The following is a 13,059-nucleotide window of genomic DNA, read 5'->3' as shown; positions in this document are numbered from 1 at the left end:
TCCCCAGAGAGCCGGGACTGTTGGTAAATGATGGAGAGCGGCTTGGCGAGCTCTTCCGCCAGCTCCCTCATCACCCTAGGATGGATCCCATCTGGTCCCATGGACTTGTGTGGATCCAGGTGGCTCAGAAAGTCACTGACTATTTCCTCCTGGAATACAGTGGGGCTATTCGGCTTCCTGTCCCTGTCTACCAGCTCCAGAGTTCAGTTGTGCTGGCTTGCCTTTTGGCACACTGGTACAGCCTGTTCCTCTGCACTCAAGACTTCCTTCTTGAAGCATGTCCATCCCTCCTGTACCCCCTTGTTTTCAAGGGTTTTTTCCCAAGGTATGCTCTGGACCAGTCTTCTGAACACGCCAAAATCTGCCCTCTGGAAGTCCAGTGTGGAGGTTTTATTGGTGACCTTCCTTGTATCCCTGAGTATTGCAACTCTATTATTTCATGGTCACTGTGGCCCAGACGGCCTCCAACCACTACATCTCCCACCAGCCCCTCTCTGTAAACAACAGGTCTAGTGGGGCCCCACCCCTGGTAGGTTCATTTACCAGCTGGAGCAGGAAATTATCCTCTATACACTCCAGGAATCTCTTAGACTGCCTCTTCTCTGCCGTGTTGAGCTCCCAGTAGATATCTGGCAGGTTGAAGTCGCCCACAAGAACAAGGGCTGGCGATTTTGAGACATCTGCCAGCTGCTTGTAGAATAATTCATCCCCTTCATCATCCTGGTTGGGTGGTCTATAACAGACTCCCATTAGGATGTCAGCCTTGTTGGCCTTCCCCCTGATTCTGATCCACAGGCACTCAACCTTATCATTGGTGACCTCAAGTTCTACAGAGTCAAGGGACTCTCTAACATACAGAGCCACCCCTCCACCTCTCCGACCCTGCCTGTCCTTTCTGAAGAGCTTGTAGCCATCCATGGCAGCACTCCAGTCATGCGAGTCATCCCACAGTCATGCAAGTCATGACCACTTTCTAATGAAATAACACACAAACAAATGTTACATTTTCTTCCTTGCAAGCATTACACTTTAAAGTCTCAGTGACAGTCTTTTAAAGAAAAGTTTTCAAAATTATTTTCCCTTGAACCACAGCTCTGTAATTCAAGCAGAGTGTTCCCCAAGAGAAACACAGAATCTAGAGCACCACCAAATGCTACTCATGTCGTTAATCCTTCTGCAGAAACTAACGACACATACAGCCTGATTTTAGTTGCAAAAGAACTCAAATCTTTACATCGTATTTGGGACAGTTCCTGATCCTAAAATGGCAAGTCACGCTTCCTCAAAAAAAAGGTTTTGCATTCATCTGACGATTCCCAGGACCAACGTGATATCCCTGTACAACTACATGTCTAGCTCAAACCCAGTTTTCAATCTCTCTCAGACTGCGGTTGTTCATGGGTATTTTTCCAACATATGACTTCCTTTGCAGCAGGAGTTTGAATTTGTTTCAGTGAAAAATGAACAGAATTCAAACAAAACAAAGAATCACAGAATCAGGTTCCTGACCAGCAAGAATTCCTTCTATGAATTATCAAAGGCTTTTGAAACACTAGTGGGGGGAGGGGTCTTTGCTGCTGGATTTTTAAGCAGATCAGTTTCCCAATCCACTGTGCAAAGCCTTAAATGCTTATGTGAGCACAAGGAAACAGAGGAACCACAGTCCAGTTCCCTCATTCATATCAGTGCAAAGAACCTGGCATTCTCTGGTGTAAAATAACACTGCTGTACTTTGGCAAGGGAATGATACTCATCATAATTTGCTGCCTGGTGAATGCAGAACTCTCTTATGAACTACAGGTTTGATTCTTCTCTGACTGACTAGATATGGAACACTTTCCTGCTCTCTAACAGAGCCAATCACTAGGCTTCACCAAAAAAATCCCAAACACTCCTAACCCATTCTAAGTAAGGCTGCTAGTTGCTGCACCTAAAGGAGAGAGAAATGACTTTTCCTACTATATATATTCCATACACGCTTAGCAGACTACTTCTAAGACCATTCACATATGATCTCACTCAAGTGGCAGGCACTAGAAGGTTTTAGGCAAAAAATAAGCTTTTTGGTAACGCACAAAATTTGGAACTGCAATTTTCAGGGAAATTTCCAGATCAGGCAAGGATGACTCTTCCGCACTCCCACTGTAAGGCAGTCAGAGCACAGGGGTAGGACTAGAAAGAACACATACCTCCCCAAGTCCGTTTACACCCCCCTTTTGTCCCGCACTGCAGGGATGCAGCACCGCGGTGCTCACACCGAACCCGAGGGAGGGAACAACAGGCCCCCCGCTGCAGCCCCCTCCCCAAGCACCGCGAGGGCGCGGCCAGGAGGAAGGGGTTTCCTGCTCTCCCTTCCCCCTGGCCGCCCAGCCCCGGCCCCGCCGTCTCACCCCCGCGGGTCCCCGCGGGTTCCCCGTTTGCAGGCGCCGGGCGGAGCGGCCAAGGCTGAGGCCGGGCCGGGGCGCTGCTCCCGCTCCCGCTCCCGCTCCCGCCATGGCGGCACCGCCGCGCTCGAACGAACCGCCGCCGCCCGCGCACGCGCAGAGGCGCCCGCCGCCCGCCCGGCAGGGCGAGCGGCAGCGGCGGCCGCGGGCGGGAAGGGCAGGGCAGGGCAGGGCAGGGCAGGGCCGAGCCAGCCGCACCTCACACGGCTGCGGGGAACGGGCACAGCGCTGGGACTGCGCGCTCTCCTCCCGCCGAGCCAGCCGCACCTCACACGGCTGCGGGGAACGGGCACAGCGCTGGGACAGCGCGCTGTCCGCCCGCTGAGCCAGCCGCACCTCACACGGCTGCGGGGAACGGGCACAGCGCTGGGACAGCGCGCTCTCCTCCCGCCGAGCCAGGCAAAGCGGTTTTGTGGGACCTTTAGGGAATCACAGAATCACTAAAGGCTGGAAAAGACCTCTGATCATCGAGTCGAACGTGTGACCGACCACCACCACGTCAACGAGATCATGGCACCGAGTGACACATCCAGTCTTTCCTTAAAACACTTAGGGAGGATGACTCCACCACCTTCCTGGGTAGCCCATTCCAATGTTTAATCACCCTTTCTGTGAGGAATTAATGTCCAACCTAAGACTGCCCCTGTTATAGTCAAAAGACCAGATATATATATATATATTTTAAATGTAAAAGAAATTTATTAAAGGCAAAGAAGCAAAACAGCGTGCTGGGAGACCGGGGGAAACTCCTGTTCCACCAACGGTCTGCCCCGAGGCAAGCCCACACCCCACTTTTTATAGCCCCCTCTATCCCCACCCTTTAAGTCTCTTTTGATTTTTTTATTGGGTTTCCTTTCGCGGGCTCCCCCGATATTGGTCCTTGCTTTCGCCGGCTCCATCTCTCACCTGAGCTCAGCCAATGTTTTGGTTAGACCAATGTTTTGGTTAGACCATAGTCCTTAGTGTCTGCCACCTGGAAATTTCCAGAGGGGGGTAAGTCCTTTCCTTTGGTTCTTTGCTGTTTCATTCTATTTTGCTTCCCTACAAGTCTGCTCAGAACAAACACATAAAATGACAAGACATAACATACAAATTCATAGCTAATTATACCTATTGCTCCTTATTACCTATTACAGACACGACATTGTGGCTTGATACTTACAATTCAAACCAACCACTAACATTACAGATATAATTTGATTAGCAAATTATCCACCTTTGCTTTTATTAACTATTACACCCCAGTGTATCTTAAGACTATGTCCTCTCATCCTCTCACCTCAGAGAAGAGCCTGACCCCCACCTGGCTATAACCTCCCTTTGGGTAGTTGTTGACAGCGATAAGGTCATCCGTGAAGAAGTACTACTACCATCCCGTAAAAATAAATAAATACAAATCCAAATAAAACTTGAAGCCGAATATACAAGTCACATATTTCCAATTTACAGATCTTAACAACAAATTAGTTACTTTGGCAAAAAAAAATCCTTGATAATGCCAGCACTGAACTGTAGAGCATCAGTTTAAATAAGCCCCACATTTATCCATGCATACTCACTATTGAGAGGCAAAGTTTTTCAAGATACTAGTACTTTAAACCCTGCAGTGAGGTCTGAGAAGTTGAAAACAGCTAATAAAAACTGAGCAGAGGCAGGAGAGCAGCATCAGAGCAGTAGCACTGGGTTATACTCCAGCATTTCAGGTAAAGTCCCAATGTTTAGTAGATTTTTTTTTTGATATATCAAGTCTTTTAGAAATATTTTAAGTACAAAAAAAATAGTTGGTATACTTCTCTAGAAAAACACTGTTCAGTACATTTAATAACTATGCTCTCTTAAATACTGAGATGATATTGAGAGACTCCAGAGAGCCTGAACAAGTATGCACCTGCCTCAGCTTGCATTCTGCACAATGGAATGTCCATTAACTTTCAAAGGATTTCAGTGTGCTGTCCAGCAATTCGCATCTACAATCTGCACATTCAAAAGAGCTTCATAAGAGCAGGAAGCCAAATTACACAAGTTTGTTTTTTTTTTTAACAAATCAAAGTGAAGACAAGACATTTATTTTAACAAGACTAGGATTTTATTTTTAAAATTTGACACTTAATACAAATATGTCAGGATAACACAAATACACCTGAAATATGCCAGTGCCTGAACTTTATTTAACATGCAAAAAAATCAATTAGAACACATAAAAAAATCCAACTATAACCTGTAATTTTACATTTATACATCAGAAGTGTCCATTTTAAGAAGTTGAAATAATTAGTAAATAACATCTAAGTACTGATTTATACCGCTAAAACATTTGTTTACTCAAAGAAATAATTCTATATTTGCCCACAGTCTGTAATGACAACTCTTGCATTTACTAGCCCTTTAGGAGAACCGAAGGATTCAATCTTTTTCACGACATCCATTCCATCTTTCACAAACCCAAATACAACATGCTTGAAGTCCAAGTGTTCTGCTTTTTTAAGTGTTATGAAGAACTGAGAATTATTTGTATCCCTGCCCTTATTTGCCATTGACAACAATCCAGGACCAGTGTGTTTCACTTCAAAATTCTCATCTTCAAATGCTGTTCCATAAATTGACCGTCCACCTGTTCCATCATGGTTAGTTATATCTCCTCCCTTAAAAAAACAAAACAAAACAAGAGGGGGCACAGCATTAAGTGACAAGTCCCAAAACACAAACCAACAATTCTATTTCCTTTTTGTTTTGCTGGCTCCCTGTTATTTGATTACACACATAAAAGTGATAATGTGTGCTATTTTATCTTTGAAGGAAAGCCTTAGTTCTTATTGAAAAGCTTTTCACTGTACCTGAAGAAAGTTTAGGCAAAGCAGACCAAACTTAGAATATACTAATTTCATGTGATAAAAGCTCACTTTTTGTCACACATACATGGTACAGACTACCATTTTAAAAGAAAGCCTGCTCTTTATAGGATGTGGAATACCCTGAAACAAAGTTAAACCCTAAAAGAGCTAACGCTGCTTTATCAGAAATGGCTCTTTTGCAAAAACTTGGCACCTAAAGTGCATACTTCAGGCACAGGTGATACCTAATCAAGAGACAGGGTAATATTTTATTCTGGTTACAAGCCTTTCATATATAACTGTCTAATTGAGTATAAGGCTGTCTACATACCTCAGCTTCAGTGATATAGTGACATCTAGAACATTAGCATAGCATGTATGGAAGTTGGTTCATTCTGCTCATTACAAGTCACTAAAACTCAGTGAATTCTTGATGAGAATTCTAGAAAAGGAGAGGTCTATCTGAGCTATGATCTATCACCTAAGCCTTCAGCATTTATCATGAACTTGCTAGTGCTACTGAAAGCACACCAAGGTTTAAAACCAACACTGTCTACATGGGGGTTCAGATGCACAGCAGGCTGATACTCTCAATTCAGAATTCAAGTATTTTAAGGAACAGGCCATTGCATGACAACCAGATCTACAGGACTTCTTTTAGATGGAAACCTGAACATCTAAGTACTTGGAATATCAGTTTTCAGGTACATGTTACCTGAAATATAAAGTGTACCCTAAACGGTAAGAGAATCCTGGAAATTAAGTGTTCTTAGCAGGTGAGTGTTGTGGTTTTGCCAACCCAACCCCCCCCCGCCGGGGATGGAAATAGTTTTTCCAGGTAGATTTCCAGAGCAAAGCCAATCAAAAGTTTTAGTAACACCTCTGCCAATTACATATTTAAGAAAATGGAGGAGCAGGTTGTTGTGCAGATGAAATTAAGAGCCATGCAGGAGAGGCAGCAGGCCCAAGTGGGCCAGAGCCTCCTCCTCCTCTGGCCCTGGGCTGGGGGCAGGTGTGGCACTGAAGCCCCCCTTCTCTCTTGTAACAGAGTAGAATAAAAAAAAACCTCTAAAGGAAGACTGCCTGGACGAGAAATGCTGCAGAAGAAATTCTGGCAGAGAGATAATGGACCTCCAAGGTCAAAGCTGGCAACTGAGAGAAGAGAAAAGCTGCGAAGGGGGGTGGAGGGAAACTCCTCTCCCTTCAGCAAGGAAAAGACTGAAAACTAAAATCCCTGCCACCTGTGGAAAACTACTGGAGAGCAGAGACAATCCTCTGCAGCTCATGAAGGAGCCCACGCTGAAAGCAGAGTGCATGAAGAAGATGTGACTCCGTGGGAAGGCCTAGGATAAAACAGAGTCCTGCTGGAGACCTGTGGCCCATGGGGACAGAAACCTACACTGGAGCAAGACAGCTCGGGTAGGCTTGGGATCTCAGTGAGAGATCTGTGCTGGTGCAGCTGAATTTGTGACCCTGAGGGACAGCAGGGAATGGAAGAACTGTTGCCCGACAGATGGACCCATGTCGGAGAGGTCTATCAAGGACTGTTCTCCCATGGGAAGGAACCCCACAGGAAACAGGGGTGGACTCAAAAGCCATTATCCCTTGTAACCTGTGGTGAAGATCCATGGTAGGCAAGTATCCTCTTGCAGTCCATGTAAGACCCTAGAGGGCCTGGGTAACCCCTCAGCCTCTGTTCTTAGCCCAGGAGGGGGTAGGCCCAGCCCTGAGGTCGACATAGAAGAGAGAGAGAAAGAGAAACAGTTCCAAGCTGCAACAAATCAGAGTTGTTGTCCTAGAGATAACAGAAGAACTTTCAAGTTCTTCTCGAGCTGCAAAATTATTTAAAAAACCTGTAGCTCTAGAAATGGAGCAAAGAGACTGTTTCTCCTCCTGAACTGATATGAAGGGGGAGGGGTACTTCTGTAACTACATAGCACTTTTACCTAATTAGAATTGTTGTAATTGTTGTAAATACAGTTCTTTAGTTTTTATCTTGCTAGTAATAAATCTTAATATTATTCTCCCCAATTGTCTGCATAAACCTTCTCTCAACTTAGAGCAATTGTGTGGTGAGAGAAAATTGTCCCAAAGCAAGCCCATGACAGTGAGCATACAGGAGCTCCTCTCTGCACAGAGAGAAAAATGAATGGTAGTTTTGGGAACACCTACTTTCCTTGGTGTTCCTGTTCAGCAACAGGCCCCTTGCCCATTTCTAAGAGGATTTCTTTATCTCCATTTTTTATTTCCACACTAACGTGACACCACTAGGTAACACTGAGTCATGAGGAGCTGGCAGACACGGGTAAATGTCTAGATTAGGGAAGCATGTGCTGCTTGCACCATTTCTCATCTTGTACGGAAAGGGTGGATAAGAGTATCCTGCACAATGGAGCCATGCTGCCAACAAGAATGTGCTATCCTGTAAAAGTGATTTTTTGAAGTGCCATCTTTAGTGGAGACATCTCATTCAAAGAAGAGTCTTCCTGCTATGCTTACCTGACACACAAAGTCGGTGACTATTCTGTGAAATCGGGAGTTCTTGAATCCAAATCCTTTCTCTCCAGTGCACAGGGCTCTGAAGTTTTCAGCAGTTCTTGGGACAATATTTGAAAACAGCTCCATGGTTATGTGTCCTAAAGGTTCATCATCAGCAGAAACTTCAAAATACACAACAGGGTTGGTGTCCTTTGACAGTCCTGCTGCTAGAGATAAGTGCCCCTTCTGTAGTTCTGACAAGCTTAGCTGACACTCTTCAAATCTCCTCTTGAAAGAATTAGCCATTTCTTGGCTTTTAAATCGGACTGCAAGTTGCTCAACTTTTACTTCACCATCTGAAAATAAATCCAGAAAGAGGGTTTCTTTAGTTTCATCTTGTAATAATCTCCAGAAAAAAACAAAGCCACAGAAACTACAGACCACCAAGGAAAAAAACAAAAACCACCTGAAAAACTCACCAGCATAATCTGTGGCTGTCCAAATTAAAGCATTGTTTGATGTATCAGAGGGCACTAAGTTCATTTCTTTGGTGATGACATGGTTTGCACAGACTTTAAGTACTTGGTCTCTTCTCATTAGGACTCTATAGTATTTCTTCTGCGTATGAAAGAGGATCTTGATCTCTCCAACACCACGCTCCTTCCACTGAGTAGCATCCCTGTCCCATCTGTAGAGTTTTGCCCTCTCTTTGAAGAGAATCTCTTCATCTTCTTCTCCAGATTTTACCTCCACCTAGAAAACCAACACAGTAGAATGAGCACCTGTGATTTCCTAGAGTGATAGTAAATAGTTATTACACAGTTATGATGATTCTGACATATTACAGTGGAAAATTATTCAGTATGTTCCCATCTCCAACACAACACTCATCACACTAAAGTGAGTGTGATATTTAGCCTTTTCAGAATTTAAGAGCCCAACAAATTCCACTGTTTGAGATTAATTACAGCACTGCAATACTCCTTCACCATGCTGCATATGGTTTTGTCAAGTTTCCCAGGAAAGTTTCAGGTTTTCTGAGTGATGTGCATACTGAGAAGGGAAGACATGGTACTATTACAATTGCAGGAGTTCTTTTGAACGTTGTTAAAGAACTCGATATTTGTATTTGAACAGAATAAACACCAAGTCCAACAAACAGGCCTGACAAAAAATGTTACAGAAGTCATAATATGACACAGATGAGCAAAGGCACACTGAATTATAAAGAAGGTTGTTGAAAGCATGTTACAAAATAAATCAGATTAACTGTTCAAATTAAAGGATGCTGCATGCTGTTTATTTATGCTCTATTTGCCTTGCTTAATAATTTTACTGATCTATAGTTGAATTATATCATTTATAGAAATGCCAGACAGTATGACTAGCATCAAAAGAATCAGAAATGCTTATTAGGCACACTGTGGCTAAACAACAAATAAAGACATAACTGTGTGAAGCCTCACCCCGTAAGTTGTAAGTCTACCTTCAAAGTTGAAGGTTCTCCTACTTCTTGAAAAACAATTTATTTTCCAAGTAACAAAGTTAGTTCCCTTAGCCTTCAGGTGAACTTAGTAGTGTATCTTTTTGCTTAGGGATCCTTAGAAATATCTTGCCTAGTTTAGAGTAAAAATTGTAAATTGTTAAGGCTTTCACAGAACTGAATCTACAAGCCTTGATACAAAGCCACAGCTGAATTGTATTGGCACTAGCATTTATCCAGTTCCCCTTCCTGTTCTTCAGCTGTGCTATATATAATATTTTAGTTTTTACATGTTATGTGTACAGATTTGCACCCTGATCGACACTCAGCCAAGGTATAGAGAAATCAATGTTTAAGATTTTAACTGAGGCACCAGGCCCTTCCCCTGTGCTACGAGGTACTAGGATTTAAAACAGCAGGTGTTTCTACATAGCCAGTGTAAGACATGCAGAACAAGGTCCACGCAACACAGAAAGCAAAGTTAGTTAAGCAAAACATCTTTTAAAAACTTGTTGTGTTAGCAGACATGCTTATTTAATGTTGTTTTATATTCCAGAAGTCATCTTACCTCTGGTAAAGACACAATTGGCTCAAAGTGGATATCATCACTGTGCACCACCTCATCATCACTACCACCTTCATCTTCCTCTGCTTTAGGGGCAGTGTCTCCAAACACAGCTGCTCCTGTATTTGCCCATTTGAAGTTTTTATCTACAATTAAGAGAGTTACATTTTAAACTTTGTGTCATTTTTCTCTTCCTGACAACAAACTTGCAAAAAGATTGTTGTTTCTATGGATCAATAGAAATACAGTACATAAAAGTTTTATTGTAGGAAGCAGAAGTCCAGCTGAGATCTGCCTCAGAGATTAGTCCAACTCACCTTTTGAGCCAAAAGCGAAATCTCCAGAGCTTTTGGAAGCCAGATCTGCAAATGATAGGCCTGCAGTATTGCCGAAACCAAATGAGATGACTCTGTTTTCTATGAAATGAAGAGGCGAAAGTCAAAAGTTCCTCTCTACTTTCTTAAAGAAAATACATTTATGTAGTCACACAAGAATATACTGGATAAGTGTCTGCAGTATTTTTATCATCCAATAAATTTACGTCTGTGTGAAGTATGTCATAATGACAGTTTATTATAGCTTAAAATAAGGGCACAAGGCAGAGTTTCAGCATTCTACTTCTGTACAGATCCACAGAGCTGTAATGAGTATTCATGTGGTATTTAATACTGAACTAATGAAAGTATATCTCATAAATTACACAGCAGACACTAGCACTGTTCTGCAGTAGTGAATTTGAACACAACAAAAATTCAATAAAATTATTTTAATCCCCAGACACATTTTTACTAGATTGGTACTTATGCTTCTCATTCATCATTGGCACTACTTCTCAAGACAGCAATTAGATAAACTGATCTACAAAAAATCATACTAAAAGCCCCAGAACATACCTCTAACCTTACCTTGTGTTGACTCTGAACAGTCTGAATCACTCTTTTTAGTTGACAAGTCTACAGGTGTGTCATCAGCTCGGGATGAAGTCTGTGATACTTGCACTTTTTCTGTGGTGAAATCTGGTTCTTCACTGCTGGTAGGTGACTGGACAAATACTGTCACCTCATCAATTGATGGAGTAGGTGTTTCTTCCTTACTGGTACGGACTAAGTCACTTGAGCTTGCAACCTCATTCTCCTGCAATTAATAAAAGTTAACATAATAGGCAAGTAAGCTAGAAGAGCTTACCATCTCTCCAGGAAACTAAGCACAGATGTTTGAGAAAAAAAAAAATAGCATCAAGAAAAGTTGTTGCAAGCTTTCTGAAGCTTTTCATTACACTTAACATACAAGGAGGTTAACGTGAAAAGAGACTGAGGTACCTGGGAAGTAGTAAATTTTAAAAAGAATACTGTGACTTCATGAAATAAATTAGTTCTTATGTATACAGTAGGAGCAATATTACTAGCCAAAGCAGTTTATGAGAACACTTGAACATTCCATCCCTTTCAAAAGAATTTAAGCTCTAAGCTTCCTGTTTCAGTGTTGGCATCAGGCATAGCCACAGAAGACTCAAATAGTTTTTCCCCACTAGATATTTTAGTTCTCACAAGGGGAAAACTGTAATGTCTCATGCATATATGAAGTAATTGTACAAGTTGAATAACAAGAAATTTAGTGAAGATTTAGTTCTTACTTTCGTTTCTTGAATTTTAGCTTCTGACTTTAAGTCTTCTGGACTGCTATGTTCCGTATCACTGCTTATACCACAGACAGATGTAGAAGGAATCTGCTGAGCTTCTGCTTCAGCTTTCTCCTCAGGAGTTGGTTTCTCTTCTGAAGTAGCAGCACATTTTCTTTCACTGCTGAATTCGCTTTTTCCTGCAATGCCTACTGCAAACAGTAAAAATTAGTGGAAAATATTTCAGTATTTAGCTGCTATTTATTTTAATTTCTGGCACCTATACTGTAAATTAATCTCATGATAGCCAGGGCAACTTGAAGACAGACCTCGAGAGTTTTTCAAAATACAAAAGCATTACTGTTTAAACAGTGGAAGTGAAGACTAACTTAACTTGGGGTGACTAGAATTGGAAACATAAGTAGTTCTCTATTGCTACCAGGGAATTTCCATGCAATGATGAAGAGTTCAATCTTGCAGCTGCCATGAATAACAGTTTCCTTCAGCTTTTCCTCATATTTCAGATGGCTCAATATATATACCCTTGTAGCACATATCCTCAAAGAAATCCCCAAACTTCACTTCTAGAAGTATCTGCTCAGATTTTCAGTTACGCAACACTGAAGTCCGAGGCACAGCCAAAGTTGACATAAATTTAAGCAAGTCTTCTACACCTGTATTTTTAGTATGAAGTCTAATTTTTTTTCAATATTAACTCATAAGCTTAAATTGACTATCTGCAGAAGAAGCAAGTATTCAAAGATGTAGAGAACTTTTGTCTTGAACAGTATCATGCCAAGTTGAATTTTTCATATTCAAAAGAACCTCAAGGTAGGAAAAACTTGCTCTTGTTTAAGAGATCACCTGAAATGAACACTTCTCATTCAGATACCACTTTACTGCTAAGAGTTTCACATACTGAGCTTAAAAGCTGTACTTTGATATGCAGCTTTTCTGCTCCCAGCATCACTGCTTCTAAAAACTATCTCAGGAAACACAAAATTAATCTCTCCTCATGAGTCCTTCAGATTCAGTTTATGTTTCCGTGCATAAAGCACAATACTTAAAATTTCTCAAGACGTACCTTTTACAGGATCTTGTTGTTTCTTTTTCTCTTCTGAATCACTGGGATACAATCTTCCATTAAGTTTCTTAACAGCTGTTTCATAGTCTTCATCTTAAACACAGGAAACAAGCGTAAGTTCTTAGGCACCCTCTAGGTCAGAGAAGTCTGCTAAGCCCTTTCAACTCACAAGCCTAGCAAGCATGCATAATTTATGTTTTAGGAGTTCCACAAAACAACAGGTAAGCTTTCACTTCTAGTTTTGCATGCATGTGCTTGAGTGTGCTGTAACACTTTTTCCTCAGCCTAGGCTGTTACAGATACATGGCACAGGGTTTTGTTTTCAGAAAACACATTTCTTACTGAGTGATTTTATTAAGAGTACCACTGCATAGATTTGGGAAAGAAGACTGAAGATCTTTTACATTAAAAACTTGCAAACTCAGATATTTGTGAAAGCAGGCTTGTCTTCTCCAATTTTCTGTTGAATACAATGCTTCAGAACTTCCATTTAACATATTTATTGCTGAATAAATCAAGAATAATTTAGTTGCATTTGATAAGATTTGACATAAAA

At 41.8% G+C, this 13,059-nt stretch overlaps 1 protein-coding gene across 2 annotated transcripts in view; it reads right to left on the bottom strand.

Moving 5' to 3' along the window:
- Nucleotides 1-4,507: 4,507 nt before the first annotated feature.
- Nucleotides 4,508-13,059, bottom strand: part of RGPD4 (RANBP2 like and GRIP domain containing 4) — a 34,124-nt gene continuing 25,572 nt past the window's right edge. The window contains exons 22-29 of one of the 2 annotated variants that reach the window (XM_050331227.1): nucleotides 12,504-12,596; nucleotides 11,435-11,631; nucleotides 10,707-10,935; nucleotides 10,119-10,217; nucleotides 9,805-9,947; nucleotides 8,233-8,506; nucleotides 7,775-8,109; nucleotides 4,508-5,086 (exon numbers count right to left, since the gene is read on the bottom strand). In XM_050331227.1, the coding sequence (XP_050187184.1) occupies nucleotides 4,781-5,086; nucleotides 7,775-8,109; nucleotides 8,233-8,506; nucleotides 9,805-9,947; nucleotides 10,119-10,217; nucleotides 10,707-10,935; nucleotides 11,435-11,631; nucleotides 12,504-12,596 (1,676 nt within the window). In that variant the 3' untranslated portion in view covers nucleotides 4,508-4,780. The remainder of the gene's footprint in view (nucleotides 5,087-7,774; nucleotides 8,110-8,232; nucleotides 8,507-9,804; nucleotides 9,948-10,118; nucleotides 10,218-10,706; nucleotides 10,936-11,434; nucleotides 11,632-12,503; nucleotides 12,597-13,059) is intronic. The other variant, XM_050331228.1, reaches the window with a different exon arrangement.

The sequence above is a fragment of the Myiozetetes cayanensis genome, unplaced genomic scaffold (assembly GCF_022539395.1).
Source record: "Myiozetetes cayanensis isolate MyiCay16 unplaced genomic scaffold, myiCay2020 scf5-8, whole genome shotgun sequence".
Lineage (NCBI taxonomy): Eukaryota > Metazoa > Chordata > Aves > Passeriformes > Tyrannidae > Myiozetetes > Myiozetetes cayanensis.
The sequence above is the reverse complement of the archived record's forward strand: the minus strand, read 5'-3'. Positions and strand labels throughout refer to the sequence as shown.